Here is a 20,551-nt window from a genome sequence, read left to right as displayed (position 1 = left end):
GCCCTCCCTGGAAGGGCTCCTCACTCACAGTGGAGAAGGACCAGCCACTCCATCACAGAGCCAAGGACTTGGGAGGTCCCTTGTACCTCAGGTGGCCAGTGTCCACTGGAAATCATAGGGTAGACCCTCTGGTCTCCCTTGGCCTTCAGTCCGGCATGTCCTGGTGGACCATGCTTCAATTCCCTGCTAGCGCTCACAGACCTCCTCAACTTGGGGGAGCCGGAGAGGGCCCAGTGGAATAGTAAAATGAGAAGTGAAGATGGGGAGAGGCTTGCGCAACTTGTCTGCCTCTTGCAAAACGTTTGTTTCTCCTTAAAGCTCAAGTTTTTGGCTTTAGACTGGAAAGGGGGGCAGCGGGAGTTGGGGGGAAGTGGTGGAGGAAGCAGACCCAGGACATATTCTGCCCGACAGTGTGGGTAGCTGTGTCCTGTGTGCTCATCCCAGTTTTTTAATCACAAGCCTGGGGAGGATCTGTTTGCGTTTCATCACAGCTGAAAGACTTGTATGGCACTGAAATAGTCTGTAGGTGAGGGTGGTAGTAAATATTAGCCCTGCTTCCTTTCGCTGTGAAAAGCAAATGAAATTCTGCATGAGGAAGTGCTCTGTAAGCCATCCAGAGCTGTATGACTGGGAACTATTGATCATAATCTATGAAGGCACATGGTTTAAAGGAAAGAGCTCTGGTTTGACTGTTAGAAGATCTTGGTTCACTGACCCACAAGCTGTGTGTCGTTGGAGAAGTCTTTCCACTTTTCAGGGCTTAGTTTGGTGTTGTTTTGCAGGACGCTGGGGAGAGGGTCCATTCGTAAAAATGGGGCTAGCCTCTGCCCTACTTAACCTAGAGGGCTGTGATTGTATCAGGAGGGAAAACATGAGGAAGTTCTTTGTGAACCGGAAAGAGACTGCCTGAAGTTGGTCCCGTAGATATCTCAAGGTGGTTACGTCCAAATAAAGATAATTCATTATCAGACTTCCCTGGTGGCACAGGGGATGGGAACCTGCCTGCCAATGCAGGAGACAGGGGTTTGATCCCTGGTCTGGGAAGATTCCACCTGCTGCGGAGCCACTAAGCCAGTGCATCACAACTACTGAAGCCTGTATGCTCCAGGGCCCAAGAGCCACAACTAATGAGCCCTTGTGCCGCAACTACTGAAGCCCGCACACCCTACAGCCAGCAAGCCAAAACCACTGAGTTCACGTGCCTAACGCCTGTGCTCTGCACCAACAAAACCCAAACACTGCAGTGAAGACCCAGCGTAGCCAAAAGAAAAAAAAAAACAAAAACCACTTCATTATCTTTTTCCCCCAAACCGCTCCTTTCCCAGGATTTTTAGTTTGGCATGACCACTGCTTAAAGAACATAAAAAGAGCATATTCATTGTCTCCAAACAACCATGACTCAGGCTGATTCAGGAAGCACAAACCAAGGACCACTTCTGTGGAGACTTCCCAAGCTTTGTACCATACTCACATTTAGTAATTGTATCATCTCCTATTTTTCTATGGTGATCAGCAGTGAGAGAAACCAGGAGCAGGCCTAGGCTATTCTCTCCAGGGAGTTTTTTTTTTTCCAGCTGTGTCTCTAGTTGAGGCATGCAGGTATAGTTGCCCCTAGTTGAGGCATGCGGGTATAGCTGCCCCGTGGCGTCTGGGATCTTAGTTCCCGACCAGGGATTGAACCCATGTCCCCTGCATTGGAAGGTGGAGTCTTAACCACTGGACCACAGGGAAGTCCCCTCACCAGGGAATTTTGCCAGAGGCTTTCTGTGTTGTGTTGAGGGCCTTTCTTCCCTCCTTTAGTATCCACCCTCACCCACTCCACTACCCTGGGGCTCTCTGCTTCATAAGAGATATAGGCTCTCTGACAAATAGCCTTCCAGCTACCCACTAAAACAAGAATACGTACCCACTTTCTGTATGGAGGATCTTCGCTGTTAATCACTACGGGGAAATAGATGGAGGAGGGGGACTAAAATACCAAAAAATGAGGGTTACAAGGCTGACAAAGTTTTCATACTAGTGAGCCCTCATTCCTAACTTACTCTGAGGTGGTAAATGAAAATCTCTTTGGCTCTTGTTCTCAACTTTTATTCCTCAAAGCTGTACTTCTCTCAACCAGCACCCTCCCGCCTCCCCTTAGGTTTTGGAATCCCTGTGGGCAAGTAACTATCAGCGTTTTCTCTGGTGTCCCAGTGCTTAGCACAGAGCCTCAGCACATACTGAGCACCTACTACATGCCAAATACAGTATGAAGGCTTCACACGGATTATCTCACTCTCTCCTCAGATGATCCCTTGAGGTATCACTACGCCCTGGTACTACTATGCCCATTTTAAGAAAAAGGAAATGGGCACAGAGAGGTAAAGTAAATTGTCAAGGATACACAACTGTTAACTGGCAGAGCTGGGATTCGGTCCCAGGCAGTCTGACTCCAGAGCCCACACTCTTAAAGCACTATGCTGTGCTGTGCTTAGTCGCTCAGTCGTGTCTGACTCTTTGCAACCCCAAGGACTGTAGCCTGCCAGGCTTCTCTGCCCATGGGAATTCTCCAGACGAGAATACTAGAATGGGTTGCCGCACCATTCTCCAGGGGATCTTCCCAACCAAGGGATTGAACCCAGGTCTCCCCAATTGCATTCTTTATCACCTGGGCCAGCAGGGAAGCCCAAAAGCACTATGCTGGAGACATTTAAATATTTGTTGAATATATCAAACAAACTTATACCCACTTCCCATCCCATGTCAATCTTTTCCTGTTTCTCTATGATATCCCTTGCTCACCTCAGTTCTCTGAATTCCCTAGCCCAAACTCTCAAGTATTCCTTGCAGTTTACAGCAGCCTCCTAACCGTTCTTCACTGGACCAGTGGTTTTTAACCTTCTTTCAATCTTAGAGCCTGTGGAGAATTTGACTGATGAAAGCTATGGATATTTCCCCAGATTAATAACCACATACACAAAAATCATGTGTAATGGGAGAGGGGCAAGGAGCACACATCACCTTAGATCCATCCAGGAGTCCTCAGGTTCCTTTCTATTGTTAGGGGTGGTGGTGGTGGGAGTGTGAAAGCGGAAACCCCTCTGCAGGACTAACCAGGCCAGGTTCTTCTTTCTAGACTCATCTCCAGTCATATATCCCAAGTTTAGCTAGCGCGTACAGGGCAAGTACTTTCGCATCTGCTTTTGAAGTTCTTGCTACTTAGAACACTCTTCCCCTCCACTCCAACCTGGCGCAGTTTTCACCAAAGTCCAACTCAAATGTTGCCTCTTAGATGCCTTCCCTGACACCAATCTGTCGGAGAAACCCCCTCGCCTGTGTGCCTGTAACACTGTTTATACCTTCGATAGCACCGACCACGTTATCTCAGTGGTTAAGATGCCTCTCGCCTCACTGTGTGCTCCTCCAAAGCAGGGATGGTGTGTCAGTCATCACTGTATCCTCGACGTTCTAGAACGCGCGTGGCACCGTGTAGGTACCCACAACGTTTATTAAACTCGTTTTTGGGTAGCTCGGCTCACAGTCCGCGATCGACAAGTTTACCACAGGTTTGGAGAAGACAAATAACGCTTAGCAGAAAGCCGAGCGATCTGTCCTTTTCGTGGTGAATCAGCCAGAGGAAGAGTGAGCGTGGAGCCTGGAAATAGGTTAACCTATTAAATAGGTTAAATAGGGAAATAGGTTAACCAAGGTAACCGCTCGCGCACACGAGTGAATAAGCCTCAGCTAGAAAACCTGAGACTCAGGGTCAAGAAAAAGGAAGCCGCACGGCATGCTGGGATCTGTGGGATGTAAGGCCGCATTGCACGCCGGGACTTGTAGTCCGGTTCCCCCCTGCCCCCCGCCCCCCCCCCCGCCCCCGCCCCCGCCCCCCCCCCCGCCACGCGCCCCGGCCAGGCCCCTCAGACCCGTTACATTCGGCTACATTCAACCACGTCTTTACACAGATAAGGTGAAGTATTGATCGTCCAGCACAGAATGAAGGGTCTTCTTAAGCCAAGTTACCAATTAGCACGTTTTAGAGTAAATACCTTTTCGGCGTCGGCAACCGAGAAAGCGCACTGGGTGCGGAAGCGCACGCGCAACGCTAGTAGTTTTTTTTTTTTTTTTTCCCCTCCCCCTCCCCGCTAGAGTGCCCGCAGCAGGCCCCGCCCCCGGGAGCGCCGGCTCCGCGCGCGTGCGTCGTCCTCGTGAGGCCGCCTTGAGCCGGGTGGCGCAGGCGCAGTGTCCCCGGGCCAAGATGGCGGCGCGGTACTCCACACGCTGGTTGCTGGTGGCTGTGGGGACCCCGCGGCTGCCGGCTGCAGCGGGGAGCGGGGCCCGGCCGCCCATGGGGGGCGTGGTGGGGGCGTCGCTGGGCCGCAATTTGAGCGTCACCGCCTTCCCGCCTTCCCTGGGAGGTCGCGGTCCCGGGGCGCTGCTGACATTGAGACGGGGTGTCAGCTTCACAGGTGAGGGTAGGCTCTAGCGCCCAAGGCCTGTAAAGGAGTGACTCTCTTCGCTCCAGCCACGAGGGTAGCGGGATGGAGTGTGTCTTCTGACCTACTTGCGGAACCGCTTTGGGGAGGTGGGCCGGCAGGAGGCAGAGAGGCCCAAATGGCTGCTCAGAAGCGGCGAAGGAGGAAGAGCTGCGTGGAGCCTCGAGCGGAGGGGACGAAACGCTCCGAGGCCGTGAACCTTCACCTCTCTGGCAATATTTCTGGAGGCCTCTTTCCCGCCATCTAGTGCTCCCCTGCCCAATTCCTTTCTCATCCCTCTACTTCCTAGCCTGTAGCGGCGGGGCAGAGGTAACTGCCATTCGGTGAGCACCGGCTCTTTGGCTCCGTGGGCACTGTGTACCTGGTCTCTCTTGATGGTAACAGCCCTACAAGGTGGGGATAATCATCCCCATTTTAAAGAATGGGAAACTGAGGTTCTAGCAGAGTTGACCCGCCCAAGCTCATAAAGTTAGATAAGGAGAGTTGTCTCGAACCTAGAATTGTTCTTTCAGAGCTTAGTCTCTTCTGCCACATGGTGTAGATCGAAGGGCACACTGTTTTTTAGAGGTCTTTATGTTGGTTATTGGGCTTCCCTGGTGGCTCAGTGCGGAAGAGAATCTGGCCTGCCAGTGCAGAAGATGCAGGTTCTATCCCTGGGTCGGGGAGATCCCATGGAGAAGGACATGGCACCCCACTCCATTATTGGTACCTGGGAAATTCCATGGGCAGAGCCTTGCGGGCTACAGTCCTTGGAGTCGGGAAGAGTCGGACACTTTAGGGACTGAGCACAGTGTGTTGCTTATTACAATAAAAATGCAAACTAATATTTACTAAGCACTTTCTATGTATGAGGCATGGATTGCTTCCATGAGGTAAACACTTACTATTATTTGGCCAAGCTGGTGGTCTTGTGGGATGTTAGTCCCCCAACCAGGAGTGGAGCTGGGCCCCTGCAGTGAAAGTGAAAACTCCTAACCACTGGACTGCCAGGGAATTCCTACTGTTATTCTGTTTTATAGGTTAAGAAACCGAGTCTTAGATGTTAACCTTAGAATGTCACAAAACTAGAAAGGGATTGCTCCTTGCCTGCTGCTTCTGTAATTGATGGGGGTGATCTTGAATTAGCATATATTAAGCTTTTTAGCTTAGCCATGGTGGTTTCTTATGCTGTGTGTTTGGGCAATGTCCTTTATAGTGAGATAAGGAAGGAGGAAACTGAACCACTAATTATGTGCCTGAATTGTGCTTGATGTTTGTGTCCCCTAGAATTTATGCAAATGCTATTTATCTATAAACTTACAGAGATGATTAATTAGAGGGGCCTGACAAGGTAATTTACTTAAGATAATGTCCTAATAAGATCCAGTTTTGTAATGCTTACATAAAAGCCAGTCATTATGTATCAGTAATTGTGATTGCCTTGTACAGTGAACACTGGTTCCAGTTGTGTGTGTGTGTGAGAGAGAGACAGAGAAACCTGGGTGGATTATTTAAATCCTTTTGTGCTGCTCATTCCTTAATTGAAAATATTTTAGTTTACAGGTATTTATTGAGGACTTGTCATATGCCAGGTTCTGTTCTAGGTGCTGGAGATACAGCAGAGAACAAAGAGATGGGATGTGATTTTGGTCAGGTGATCCCATTTGTTTATTCTGTTCCTGCTACCTATATTTCCTCACAGTAGTCTGCCCTGGTTTCCTCAGGATTTGGAAGTGATGTCATGCTGTATTTCTCAGTATGAGCAAAAGTGATCATTTTTAGGTTTTGCCAACATTTTCTAATATCAGGGTTGTTGTGAATAGCATTTGCCTGCATCTTTATGCTGAAATATAATTCCTTAGATATCTGTGAAGGTAAATTTGTTCATATCACATATGTACACATTTGGAGAACATTTTTTGGTGATTGTGTATGTGTGAAAGGAGACAGACAAGCGCTAAATGGGAGCCTGGCATGGGGTCATTACTGAGGAGCTATGCGGTCAGCTGTCCTTTTCCTCAAGTGAGCCCAGTGCCCACAGTGGGCATGTTTTGTATCAGGTGTTGAACATGTGTGAGAGGTAGTGTCCTTCATGGTGCTCTGTTACCTATCACATCTTAGGGCATCAACTCAGCTCCCAAACGTTGGTCTGCGATCTCATCGCAAATCCAGTAGTACAATTAGATGATGTTAAAACAACACTTTATATCTGACTTGTTCTCCCAGAGTGGAAGGTAGTTTCCTCACACCTTCTCCCAGAGTGGAAGGTTGGCTATCCTTGGAATGACTTTGGAGGCTTATCCTGTTCTGGCTTGTTCTGAAATTGTCCAGACATTTATTGGTCATATCTTGGGTGGCGGGGATGTATCTATTAAGTGAACTCTTGCTGTATCATTGCTAATCTTTGATGCTTTGGGGATGGTGTCAGAAGCCATCAAACTTCTAGTTCAGTGTGATTTGTCTTTATATTCAGTTTTACACATTACTGTCTTCCTGTTCTTAACCCAAGCCCAAGTGGTCTCCTCATGATGTTGAACCTGCAGCTTCCAGAACCTTTGCCACTACCGACCTCTGCCTTCTGGATTAAAGGGGGATGGGGGGAAGAGGCAGGGTGGGTCAAGGTAACCCCTCACCCCTGCAGTGAAGCGAAGCGCTCAGAGACTAGCTCTGCTGTTTTTTCTCAAATATGACCAAAGAAAGTGGTACCTGCTGCTCCCTCACTGTCTGCTTTTCATATTTTAGGAAATCTAGGGTGAGTCGGGGGATGGGGATCCAGAAAATATGGATCTGCTTCCTGCTTCTGATTTGTAATGGCAAACCAGTATTCTTGCCTTGAGAACCCCATGAACAGTATGAAAAGGCAAAAAGGTGGGACACTGAAAGATGAACTCCCCAGGTCAGTAGGTGCCCAATATGCTACTGGAGATCAGTGGAGAACTAACTTCAGAAAGAATGAGATGGAGCCAAAGCAACACCAGTTGTGGTTGTGACTGGTGATGGAAGTAAAGTCCAATGCTGTAAAGAGCAATGTTGCATAGGAACCCGGAATGTTAGGTCCACGCTGCTGCTGCTGCTGCTGCTAAGTCGCTTCAATTGTGTCTGACTCTGTGTGACCCCATAGACCGCAGCCCACCAGGTTCCTCCATCCCTGGGATTCTCCAGGCAAGAGTACTGGAGTGGGTTGCCATTGCCTTCTCCATAAATCAAGGCGAATTGGAAATGGTCAAACAGGAGATGGAACATCAATATTTTAGGAGTCCGCAAACTAAAATGAACTGAAATAGTGAATTTAACTCAGATGACCATTATATCTACTACTGTGGGCAAGAATCCCTTAGAAGAAATGGAGTAGCCATCACGGTCAAAAAAAAGAGTCTGAAATGCAGTACTTGGATGCAATCCAAGTACAATAGAATGATCTCTGTTTGTTTCCAAGGAAAACCATTCAGTATCACAGTAATCCAAGTCTGTGCCCCAACCAGTAATGCTGAAGAAGCTGAAGTTGAACAGTTCTATGAAGACCTACAAGACCTTCTAGAACTAACACCCAAAAAAAGATGTCCTTTTCATTATAGAGGACTGGAATGCAAAAGTAGGAAGTCAAGAAATACCTGGAGTAACGGGCAAATTTGGCCTTGGAGTACAGAATGAAGCAGGGCAAAGGCTAGTGGAGTTTTGCCAAGAGAACGGACTGGTCATAGCAGACACCCTCTTCCAACCACATGAGAGATGACTCAACACATGGACATCACCAGATGGTCAACACTGAAATCAGATTGATTATATTCTTTGCAGCCAAAGTTGGAGAGGCTCTATACAGTCAGCAAAAACAAGACTAGGAGCTGAGTGTGGCTCAGATCATGAACTCATTGCCAAATTCAGACTTAAATTGAAGAAAGTAGAGAAAACCATTAGACCTTTCAGGTATGACCTAAGTCAAATCCCTTATGACTATACAATGGAAATAAGAAATAGATTCAAGGGATCAGATCTGATAGAGTGCCTGAAGAACCATGGACGGAGGTCCATGACGTTGTACAGGAGGCAGGGATCAAGACCATCCCCAAGAAAAAGAAATGCAAAAAGACAAAATGGTTGTCTGAGGAGGCCTTACAAATAGCTGTGAAAAGAAGAGAAGTGAAAGGCAAAGGAATAAAGGAAAGATACACCCATTTGAATGCAGAGTTCCAAAGAATAGCAAGGAGATATTTAAGAAAGCCTTCTTCAGTGATCAATGCAAAGAAATAGAGGAAAACAGTAGAATGGGAAAGACTAGAGATTTCTTCAAGAAAATTAGAGATACCAAGGGACCATTTCATGCAAAGATGGGCTTAATAAAGGACAGAAATTGTATGGACCTAATAGAAGCAGAAGATACTAAGAAGAGGTGGCAAGAATACACGTAACTATACAAAAAAGATCTTCATGACCCAGATAATCATGATGGTGTGATCACTCACCTAGAGCCAGACATCCTGGAATGTGAAGTCAAGTGGGCCTTAGGAAGCATCACTATGAACAAAGCTAGTGTAGGTGATGGAATTCCAGTTGGGCTATTTCAAGTCCTAAAAGATGATGCTGTGAAAGTGCTGCACTCAATATGCCAGCAAATGTGGAAAACTCCGCAGTCCGGAAAGGTCAGTTTTCATTCCAATCTCTAAGAAGGGCAATGCCAAAGAATGCTCAAACTACCACACAATTGCACTCATCTCACACACTAGCAAAGTAGTGCTCAAAATTCTCCAAGCCAGGCTTCGACAGTATGTGAACCGTGAAATTCCAGATGTTCAAGCTGGATTTAGAAAAGGCAGAGGAACCAGGGGTCAAATTGCCAACATCCGTTGGATCATTGAAAAAGTGAGAGAGTTCCAGAGAAACATCTGCTTTATTGACTACGCCAAAGCCTTTGACTGTGTGGATCACAGCAAACTGGAAAATTCTTAAAAGAGATGGGAATACCAGACCACCTGACCTGCCTCCTGAGAGATCTGTATGCAGGTCAGGAAGCAACAGTTAGAACTGGACATGGAACAACAGACTGGTTCCAAATCTGGAAAGGAGTATGTCAAGGCTGTATGTTGTCACCTGCTTATTTAACTTATATGCAGAGTACGTCATGAGAAATGCTGGACTGGATGAAGCACTAGCTGTAATCAGGATTGCTGGGAGAAATATCAATAACATCAGATATGCAGATGACACCACCCTTGTGGCAGAATGTGAAGAATAACTAAAGAGCCTCTTGATGAAAGTGAAACAGGAGGGTGAAAAAGTTGGCTTGAAACTCAACATTCAGAAAACGAAGATCATGGCATCTGGTCCCATTACTTCATGGCAAATAGATGGGGAAACAGTGGAAACAGTGACAGACTTTATTTTCTTGGGCTCCAAAATCACTGTCAATGGTGACTGCAGCCATGAAATTAAAAGATGCTTGCTCCTTGGAAGAAAAGTTATGACCAACCTAGACAGCATATTAAAAAGCAGAAACATTACTGTGCCAACAGAGATCCGTCTAGTCAAAACTATGGTTTTTCCGGTGGTCATGTATGGATGTGAGAGTTGGACTATAAAGAAAGCTGAGCACCAAAGAATTGATGCTTTTGAACTGTGGTGTTGGAGAAGACTCTTGAGAGTCCCTGGACTGCAAGAAATTCCAACCAGTCCATCCTAAAGGAAATTGGTCCTGAATATTCATTGGAAGGACTGATGCTGAAACTCCAATACTTTGGCCACCTGATGCAAAGAGCTGACTCATTGGAAAAGACCCTGATGCTGGGAAAGATAAGGCGGGAGGAGAAGGGGATGACAGAGGATAAGATAGTTGGATGACATCACCAACTCAATGGACATGAGTTTGAGGAAACTCTGGGAGTTGGTGATGCACAGGAAGGCCTGGTGTGCTGCAGTCCATGGGGTCGCAAAGAGTCAGACATGACTGAGCGACTGAACTGACCGTTTCCTACTCGTTCTCGTCTGATTATCCTTAATCTTGGCACCCTTCCTGGATATGCTCAATACCCTTGGCTGTCTTTTGTGCCTACACAGATTTTAAGTAGTTTCCCAGTCCTTGTTGTTAATGGTTTGAAAGTTCTTTTTCATGCAAATCTGATCAAGTCTCTGTTTAAGACTTGCAGTAGCTCCCTGTTGTCCTCAGGATAAAATCCAAACTTTAGCATCACTGACTCGATGGATGTGAGTTTGAGCAAATTTGGGGAGATAGTGAAGGATAGGGAAGACTGGTGTACTGCAGTCCATGGGGTCACAAAAAGTCAGACACGATTTAGCCATTGAACAACAGCAACAACTAACATGCTCAGAGGCCCTTCTGTTTATTCCCAGCACCTATCATTATATCTCTAACCACCCCTCTACCCCACCCCACCTCCACACACACTTACTTGAGTCTCTAGTCATGTCGTAGCACCTGCAGTTGCACAACGACTTTCTCCCTCCAAACCAAAGGGAGAACTTTTGAAAGCGAATGAGAATGCTATTGCAAACAACGCCAGGACTGCAGGCATAAATCTGGACGGATTCCGGCCCTCCTTAGCCAAATTAATTTCTGCAGCTTAACAGCAGCTGCCTTAGAATACCTTCATTGAAACTTCTGAGACTGGGTTGTGCTGGTTTTCAGCTGCGGGTGATTCTGCCCTCCAGGGGGCAACTGGCAGTGTCTGGAGTTTTAGTTACCTGTTTGAGACTGGGAGGTGCTCCTGGTAACTAGGTAGCTGAGGATCCTGCTAACACATCTTCCAATAAGCACATAGGTATGTTAGGATAAAAGTAAATACACAGAGCAGCAATAAGAAAGTACCAGAGAATAAGTGGCTGAAAAAGGTTACTTTTTTCACAGTTCTGAAGGCTGTAGTTCAAGATTTTTGTTAGGGTCCTCTTTAAAGATCCCCGTTTCCAAATACAGTCACTTTCTGAGGTGCTGAGGGTTAGGACTTGAGCATATAAATTTGGGCGGGGGACAGAATTCAGCCCTTAACAGCACCCCCACCCCCCAGCAGGGAATCTGATCCTCCCATCTTCAACAGTGTGGAGGTTGAGAGGCCCTGGTTAGGGGATACTGTTGTGAGTTCTCACTCCGCGTCCCTGTGCACTAACATCCCTTCTCACACTGCTTCCCACATGCCCCTGCTGGGTTGGAAGCTCCTTAAGGGCACTGGCTTTGAGTCTTTCACTCAGTCTGTGTCCTCAATGCCTAGTCCAGTGTTGAGATCATGAATGAATGCAAGCTCCCAGAGGGCAGGGCCTTTGGCGTGATTTGCTGCTTTCTGCTTGCAAGGAGCCCAGTGCCTGGCAGGCATGTTTGCTGAATGAGTGCTGAATCTCTGGCAGGGGAACCTTTGACTTAAAAACCTGGAGCTGCCTCTTGGTCCTCGTTCTCTTTCTTGGCCCTCCCCTCTGCTTTAACTTGGCCTGTTCTGCACCACCCCAGCCCCGCCTTCCCCATCTTCAGTTGTCACAGGATGGGTTGGGGGTTAGGAGGCAGGTTGTAGAGCGGCTCCCCCACCTTCACTTGGTGACAGGTCGGTAGAGTAGAGGGAGGTTGAGTAGCTGTGTCCCATCAGCCTCCTCCCTGCTGCTGATGCAAGAGGCCTGAAAGGAAGGCAGGGCGTGGAGGCGGGGCTGCCATATGCTCTGACGTGCTCTGGGGTCAACAGAGGTTCTGGCACAAGGTTGTTTAAGCTTGTGCGTCTGTATATATGTATTGATTGTTTCTAGGGGAGGGGTCAGTGCTTTTATCACATGCTCCTAAAGAGATCTGTGACGCTGAAGACCAACAATCATTTCTTTAGCCCAGCAGTTCTCAAACAGTGTGCAGCAGAATCGTCCCCTGGAGGGCTTGTTAGACACGGCTTGTTGGACCCTACCTCCAGAGTTTTGAATTCAGGTTTGGGTGGCACCTGAAAAATGTACATCAGGAGGCCGATGATGCTGCTAGTTCAGGGACCACACTCTGAAAACCACCCCGTAAGCAGATGTTCAGGGTTGCATGGTGGCGGGAGAGAACCTGGGGAGCTGTTGAGCTTTAAGTGAGGTGAGTCTCTGCCAGCACCTGGGATGTGGCAAGTGCTCTGCCAGCTGTGTAACAGGAGAGTGAAGTCGATTTTCAGTCATCGCCAGGTGCAGCCCCATCTCTGGAGAGGTAATGAGGCTGCAGCCCTTGTGTAGTCCAGGAGGACTAGCCACACTCCGCACTCTGATTTTTGTATTTTCCGTATACTCTGGATTTAGCCGTTTTTGGTTTTGTTTTTGGCTGCGCCGGCTCTCTGTTGCTGCACTCAGGCTTCTCCTTGCAGTGGCTTCTTGTTACGAAGCACAGACCCTAGAGCACGTGGGCTCAGTAGCTGTGGCTCACGGGCTTAGTTGCCCCACGGCGTGTGGGATCTTCCTGGACCAGGTATCAAACCTATGTCCCCTGCATTGGCAGGCAGATTCTTACCCACTGGACCACCAGGGAAGTCCCTTTAGCTGTTTCTGAGGTGCAGTGAGTTTGGTCTCCAGAAGGCTTGGAGGAGAACAGCCTCCAAAAGCTGTGACCTACCTCAGCTCCTTCATAGGTGTGGCCTGGCTGGTTGCTTACTCGCAATTTCCATTTGTTGAGTACATTCCCAGAGTGATTTTCTTTCCTTTTTTCTTTTTCAGGAGTAAAACGGTACCCTTTTGTTTGTACTGCCTCCTTCCACACGAGCACCCATTTGGCTAAAGAAGATTATTACCAGATACTAGGAGTGCCCCGGAATGCCAGCCAGAAGGAGATCAAGAAAGCCTATTACCAGGTCTGTGTAGAAGCCAGATTTTAGAGCCGAGACTGTGGAAACGATGGTGTGGATCTAGGTGACCTTGAGCCGTGCAGTGCATGCGCCCATACATGTAGGTTGTGTGCTGGCTGATAAAGCTGGCTTTGCTAGACCATGTTTCTCAGTGCCTGTGGCCATGCTGGTTAATGCTTCAGGAAATGGAGACCCAACCAGAGATTTTCTTTTAATCTTTTTCCATGGCTGTTTTTGTATTTAAGTCTATTCTGTGTCTTCTGAATCGGTAGATGTGGTGGTCTTAAGTTTTAGATACTCATTCTTTGCATTCAAATACAAGTTTATGAATTTAGAATTATTATTATTTTTTTAACTCAATAAATGTGAAACTCCCATCATCATATCCCAGAATGTGTTGGACTGATTGGTGAAGTGGCCTGTGAGTTATCTCAATCTGTGGTTTCCAGACTTTTGCTCTGATCAATAAACACAATAAAACACAACACAATAAAAATTTAAAAAAACTAAAGAGCAAGGGTGCCAATGTAGGAATGCTATCTTTTGTATTTTGCCTAATACAGATGTTAAAAATAATTAGGTACAATCTGTTAATATCATTTGATGGAAGAAAGCACCTTAATACCATAAAACCTAGGGAAGCCATAATGTCAGAATAAAGAAGATTAGTTTAATAAGGTTAATAAATACAATTTAAATTTTAAAAGTTACTTGGAGTTCCTGGTGGTCTGGTGGTTGGGATTCCAAGCTTTCACTGCCGTGGCCTGGGTTCAATCCCTGCTTGGGGATCTGAGATTCCACAAGCTGTGCACAGTGTGGCCAGAAAGAAGAGAAGTTTTTAAAATTATTTTTGTGCAAATTTGCTATGAGTCTTGATTTTTTTTTTTCTTTCTTTTTAAAATTTTTTTGGTGGGGAAATAAAAACTTTGGCTAAGCCTAATATTTGTGAACCAGTACTGATCAAGACCAAACCTAACAGCTTATGGCTTGAGTAGCTGTTCTCTCCACTCTCTCTCTCCCTCTTTCTCTTTTTTTAATGGGTAGAACTCACTGGTCTTTAGTTTATTCGAAGAGTTGTATAAGCAGCACTGCAATCAATTTGAGAATACTTTCAGCACCTCGAAAAGAAACCTCACGCCATAAGCCCTTATTCCCCGTTCTCCTCTCTCTTCTGCCTTTGAAATCGCTAACCTACTTTCTGTCTCTAGGGATTTGCCTATTCTGGACACTTCATAGAAATGAAATCATGTAATATGTAGACTTTTGTGACTTTTTTTTTTAACTTTAGAATAATATTTACCAGGTTCCTCCACGTTGTAACAGATAGTAGTACTTCATTCCTTTTAGTGGTCAAATATTCTGTTGCATGGGTATACTACATTTTATTTATCTGTTCATCAGTTGATGGATATTGATTTTTCATACCCTCTCAAACATTTATTTGTAAAATTTTTGATGATGGCCATGCTGACCAGTGTGTCATACCTTACTATAGTTTTTTTGTTGTTTTTATTTTAAAGCCAGAACATTTATTGCATGACTAATCGTTGAAATCCTTAAGATGAACTGGATGCTGAACAGCTGCTCCCTTGGGTTTAGGTGCAGTTCTGTCACGGAATCCATGCCTGAATCTGGGGTATACAAGTTTTAGGTGCCTCATTCGACCAGTCCTGGTGGTATTTGGTCTTTTAGCTTTAGCACTGCAATTATACTTTCTCTTTGCTTGGCAGGGTAGCCACACTTGCCACAAGTTGACTTCTGAAGGTGGTAGGCCTTGGAGCCACAGCGGTGGCACAGCCTGTGTGTCTTACTCCGTCGCTTTCCAAACGATGATGTTCCCTTTGTCATCTTGCTTCTGCTGCCGAGACCAAAGCCCTTATTGTAGTTTTGATTTGCATTTCTGTAATAATTAGCCGTGTTGAGCATCTTTTCATGTGCCCTTTGGCCATCTGTTTGTCTTCTTTGGAGAAATGTTTATTTGGGTCTTTTGCCCATTTTTTTTATTGGATTTTTTTTTCTTGCTAATATTGAGCTAGCTATATAAGCTGTTTGTATATTTTGGAAATTAATCTCTTTCCCCCATTCTGTAGGTTGTCTTTTCATTTTGTTTAGCTTCCTTTACTGTGCAAAACCTTTTAAGTATAATTTGGTCCCATTAATGTATTTTGTTCTTATTTCCATTACTCTGGGATATGGATCCAATATGATACTGCTGTGATTAATGTCAAAAGTGTTCTGCTTATGTTTTCCTCTAGGAGTTTTATAGTATCCAGTCTTATATTTAGGTCTTTAATCTATTTTGAGTTTATTTTTATATATGGTGTTAGAGGGAGAAGGAAATGGCAACCCACTCCAGTGTTCTTGCCTGGAGAATTCCACGGACAGGGGAGCCTGGCGGGCTGTAGTTGATGAGGTTTCAAAGAGTCGGACATGACAGGGACTATCACTCATGGTGTTAGAAAGTGTTCTAATTTTATTCTTTTATATATAGTTGTCCAGTTTTCCCAGCACCACTTATTGAAGAGGCTGTCTTTTCTCCATTGTGTAGTCTTGCCTCCTTTGTTGTGGGTTAATTGACCATTGATGTATGGACTTGTTTCTGGTGCCAGACTGTTTTAGACTGGCTGCACCATTCTGGATTTTCACCATAGTGTGTGAGGGTTCTGATTTTTCTGCATCCTCGCCAATACTTATCTTTTTTTTTTTTTTTAAACAACTGATTATCAGTTTATTAAAAAGGTTGTAATAGGCATCGGCAGTGGTGATTTCCGCCTTGACTCCTGGCTCAATGCTGATGAAAATGATCTGCTTGACAATTTCAGAAGGGCTGTGCAGGTCAATGAGTCGCTTGTGGATCCTCATCTGGAATCTATCCCAAGTCTTAGAACCTTCACTGCAAGGAGTTTTCCTTGTAGTTATTCTCAGAGTCTTGGTAGGCATCCGAACAGGTCCTTTCACTTAGAGATTCTTTTCCTTCGTGCCTCTGATCAGATCAGCACACAACCTTCTCCAGAGACTTCACGTTGCAGCTGGTGAGGGTGATCCTAATCTGGTGAATGGCCACCACTGGCTCCACGGGAGTCTTGCCGGTATCTTTAAAGGCCATGGTGGGGCGCGGCTTCCTGACTGCCTTGTTCCTCGGCCAGAGCGAACAGCAGTGAGTCAGGAGCAGGAGAAGGTGGCATCGAGCTCCGCTGCAGAGGCAACTGCATCTTCCTCAAAGAGCCTGTCTTTTTGATCCAAGCCACCTTAGCAGGTGTGAAGTGATATCTCACTGTGGTTTTGATTAGCTTGTCCGTCTTGGGAGAGTAAATAGCTTGTCTCTCCTTTTGAGCTGGAAGGTCAGGTACCTGGCGGCAAAGGCAGGTGAAGATTGGCGAGATGGAGACTGGGACCAACTTATTGGGGCATGTGAGGCCCTTAGCACGTACTAGAGATTTCATTTAAGAGAGAGTAGAAACCATCCAAGTTTTTAGGTGTGAAAATAAAAAAATTGGGTAAAGTTGTGTAATTTGAAACCGAAAATTTAGAAAGTAGGCTTTACGGAGCAATTGCTGGGGTTGGACCTTGATGAAAACTTTTCACGTTTACATCATTTAATCCTCAAGGCAGAAGACTTGGTTAGGTTATGACGTGCTGCCGAGGCCACACAGCCCATCAGTGGCATTTAGGAGACTAAAATGCAGGTCTTTCTGAGTGCAAAGGGCCTTTCTTTGATCTCACAAGTGCATCGGCATTTCTTACCTTGGCCTGGAACCAGCCTTTCGACCCACCGTGATCTACTTTCTTGCCTTGAGAGCTCCCTTCCGGCCGAGCCTCTGCCGTGCTTCCATCACATGCTGGTGTGAGGACCAGTGTCTCTGGTGCAGAGTGAGCAGCCAGCTGCGGGCAGAGATGGGGCCGGCCGTCCCCACAGTTCCTTTCAGCTTCAGGACTCTGAGCCCTCCTTGCCCTCACACCAGGGAAACCCAGACTGGGAAGGCATCAGTAAGCTGCAGCAGACAGTCAGCACCTGCAAAGGTGTTGCACAGCACTGCTCAGCGTGGCCAGGAGGAAACCTTTGTGTTAGAGCTGCTCAGGTCTCCTGTGTACGCGGGACAGCCAAGTGAGGATAGTGTTTGAATTTTTAATATTTAAATCTGTGTTTCGAATAGGTAATGCATTCCCCTTGTTCTGAATTCAGATAGTACAGAGGAGCGTGCAGTGAGAAGACCTCTCTTTCCCATCCATCCCCTCCCCGCTGTAGCAGTCAGCCTTTCCAGCTTAGTGCCTGCTCTTCCAAAACTAATTTATACAGCAGATATATCTACTTATTTATCCAGTTATTTCCCTCTTTTTACATAGATGATAGTCTAATCAGATTTACTCTTTGGCATCTCTCACAAAGGACCCCAAGTTCTAAAGAATTAGTTGTTATTTCTGTTGAGAGATTTGTTGCAGTTGAAAAACATATACACATCTCAGAGTTGAAGAGATAGTTTTCTTTCTTTCCCTTTCCCAAAACTCAGTTTGCCATTTTGTAATAAACTTTTGATCAGAATTGAAAACTGAGCACAGTTCATGGAGTGTATGTTCTTAGTCCTGGCTGTGTGTGTTTTGCTTTTAGTGTGTTTTTATTGAGGTATAGTTGATATATTAGTATCAGGTGTACAACATAATGATTCAACATTCCTATACACTATGACATGATCATTATAATAAGTCTAGTTAGGAATGATTTAGTCTTAAATCTTGTCTTAAGAATTGCTGTTGTGAAGTCTGACAACTGCTACAAAGGAGGTGAGGTGTGACTGGTGTCTGGGGTTCAGTTTCAGTGATCATCTTGTGTCCATACTAATTGACCATTTCCTCCCTTAGCTTGCCAAGAAATATCACCCAGACACGAATAAGGATGATCCCAAAGCCAAGGAGAAGTTCTCCCAGCTGGCAGAGGCCTATGAGGTAACACGGCCCACCAGTGTGTGCAGTCCCTGTCTTTCAGCTGTGTGCGTGGGTCAGAGCGTGTTGCACTGGCAACCTGATGCGTGAGAAGGTTCAGTGGGAAGGCCATGTCCCCCTCTAGATCACCTTGTTGAAGGGGAAAAAAAAACCAAACTTCGCAATTCCAAAATGCTCACGTGAGCTCTCACTAGGAATCTCAACAAAGAACAGAACCCAATAATCTGTTTTCCCAGTCCCAGTCACTGGGACTTTAGCTGGGTCTGGGACCTTCTTGTCAGATTAAACAGTTCCATGCCTGTTTGGTGACCTCCTCCTTGTAGGGATGGTGGATGTTGTAAAAGAAGAAACCACCACTGCCCTGGAGGAGTGTAAAATGTCATCTGAGAGCGAAGAGGGTGTGAAACAGTTGCTGAACAAGTGCAGAGTTAAATGAGAGCGGACCTGCTTCTCAGACTCGGCCGTGCTGAAGGGGTTGGGGATATGTAGGGTGTCGTATATCAGCTGTGTATGTGTGTCTGTGTGTGTGCACGCATGCGTGTGCATCCCCCGCCCTGCCTCCGACCATTGGAGGGTGAGTCACGGATGTGTTCTCTCTCTGTTCCTGAGTGCTTCTGTGTGTGTTCTCTAAGGGCAGGCTATTTGCATAGCCTCAGTACAGTTGACAGGATCAGGACGTTTAATGTTGATAGGCCGCCACCACCGTCTGTACTTGGTGTCCGTGCCCTGGGCCCCGGGAGCCTCGGGGGCACTGACTGCTGGGCTTTTCTCGGCAGGTCCTGAGTGATGAAGTGAAGAGGAAGCAGTATGACACCTATGGCTCCGCTGGCTTCGATCCTGGGGCCGGCAGCTCTGGGCAGAGCTACTGGAAAGGAGGTCCCACGGTTGACCCAGAGGAGCTCTTCAGGAAGATCTTTGGGGAGTTCTCATCCTCCTCTTTTGGCGATTTCCAGAGTGTGTTCAATCAGCCTCAGGAGGTAAGCCCCTCATTTTGAAGAATTGTTCAAATTTCAGCTGCTAAGTGTGATGCAAACAGATTTTTTAGCAGTTTCTGTTTCTCAAAGAAAAAGATAAAGCAGCTTAAATGGAGTGATTGGGAGGCAGCCATCTTTGTAGGAAGTGGTTCCAGTATTTGAAAAACCATTAATAATGTGTACATTCAGTTCTACTGTATTCTTAGTTGCTTAATCAGAGCAGGCCCGTGGCTCTGAGAGCCCGTAGTTAGAGTGATTATTTTATGTAAAGCCTGTCTCGTTATTCTGGGAGGCGTAGTCCATAGGGAGGCACTGCCAGTCCTGCCTCTTCCGTGTTTATGTCTTGTTTCAGGCATTATCAGAAGAGAACCCAAGGGTCGGGGAAAGTGTTTTACGATATAAGTTATGACTATGGATCGTTTGAACTGTTAGGACCATGTGCACATATTATCTGTGAACATTTTCAGTTTGTTGAAAAGCACATTTTCATTTACACAACAGGTATTATCTGTTGAAAATCGTGAGGAGTAGAGCAGAATCAGTTGAGTCCCATCTGTTCTTAACTTGACAGAGTACAAGTTAGAAAGTAAAAAGTGACTAGGGGAACAGATGAATTGGTGGAGCCGTGAATAGGATTTTTAGGACAGTGAAAATACTTTGCATGATTCTATGAGGAGGATGTGTGTTGTTATACACTTGTTCAGACCCATAGAATATCCAGCACCAAGAGTGAACCCTAATGTAAACTGTGGGCTTTGGATGGTCATGCTGTGTCAATGTAGGTTCATCCTTGATAAAAATGTATCATTCTGGTGAGTGATGTTGATGACAGGGTAGGCAGGCTGTGCACGTGTGGAGGCAAAGGTATGAGAGAAATCTCTACCTCCCTCACTGTTTTTTCAACTTAAAACTGCTTTAAAAAATAGAGTCTTTAAAAGAAACAGTAATTGTGAACTCCTATCCAGCGCTCTCCCTTACTTTCAGAGCGGTAACAGTGGTCCCTTGATTTCTCTAGTACATCATGGACTTGACGTTCAATCAAGCTGCCAAGGGCGTCAACAAGGAGTTCACCGTGAACGTCACTGACACCTGTGAGCGGTGTGATGGCAAAGGGAACGAGCCCGGCACCAAGGTTCAGCACTGCCACTACTGCGGCGGCTCCGGCATGGTGAGCCTGATGCGCCCTGCCTCCCCCAGGCTCCTGCCTCTGCCACCTGCCTGTGCTTCCCCACCTCTACTACTGTGGCGGCTCCGGCCTGGTGAGCCTGGTGCGCCCTGCCTCCCCCGGGCTCCTGCCTCTGCCGCCTGCCTGTGCTTCCCCACCTCCACTACTGCGGTGGCTCTGGCACGGTGAGCCTGGTGCGCCCTGCCTTCCCCGGGCTCCTGCCTCTGCCGCCTG

The 20,551-nt window shown here is 46.4% G+C and overlaps 1 protein-coding gene and 2 pseudogenes across 2 annotated transcripts in view; 1 reads left to right on the top strand and 2 right to left on the bottom strand.

The window, feature by feature from the left end:
* Positions 1-4,209: 4,209 nt before the first annotated feature.
* Positions 4,210-20,551, top strand: part of DNAJA3 (DnaJ heat shock protein family (Hsp40) member A3) — a 31,194-nt gene continuing 14,852 nt past the window's right edge. For both annotated transcript variants that reach the window (XM_070362214.1, XM_070362213.1), the window contains exons 1-5: positions 4,210-4,448; positions 13,113-13,246; positions 18,098-18,181; positions 18,955-19,155; positions 20,168-20,320. In XM_070362214.1, coding sequence (XP_070218315.1) covers positions 4,238-4,448; positions 13,113-13,246; positions 18,098-18,181; positions 18,955-19,155; positions 20,168-20,320 — 783 coding nt within the window. In that variant the 5' untranslated portion in view covers positions 4,210-4,237. The remainder of the gene's footprint in view (positions 4,449-13,112; positions 13,247-18,097; positions 18,182-18,954; positions 19,156-20,167; positions 20,321-20,551) is intronic.
* Positions 14,770-15,088, bottom strand: LOC102273585 (large ribosomal subunit protein eL37 pseudogene; annotated as a pseudogene).
* Positions 15,473-16,346, bottom strand: LOC102273867 (small ribosomal subunit protein uS10-like; annotated as a pseudogene).

Source organism: Bos mutus, chromosome 25 (assembly GCF_027580195.1).
Source record: "Bos mutus isolate GX-2022 chromosome 25, NWIPB_WYAK_1.1, whole genome shotgun sequence".
Taxonomy (NCBI): Eukaryota; Metazoa; Chordata; class Mammalia; order Artiodactyla; family Bovidae; genus Bos; species Bos mutus.
Note: the sequence above shows the minus strand (reverse complement) of the source record. Positions and strands in the feature narration are given on the sequence as shown.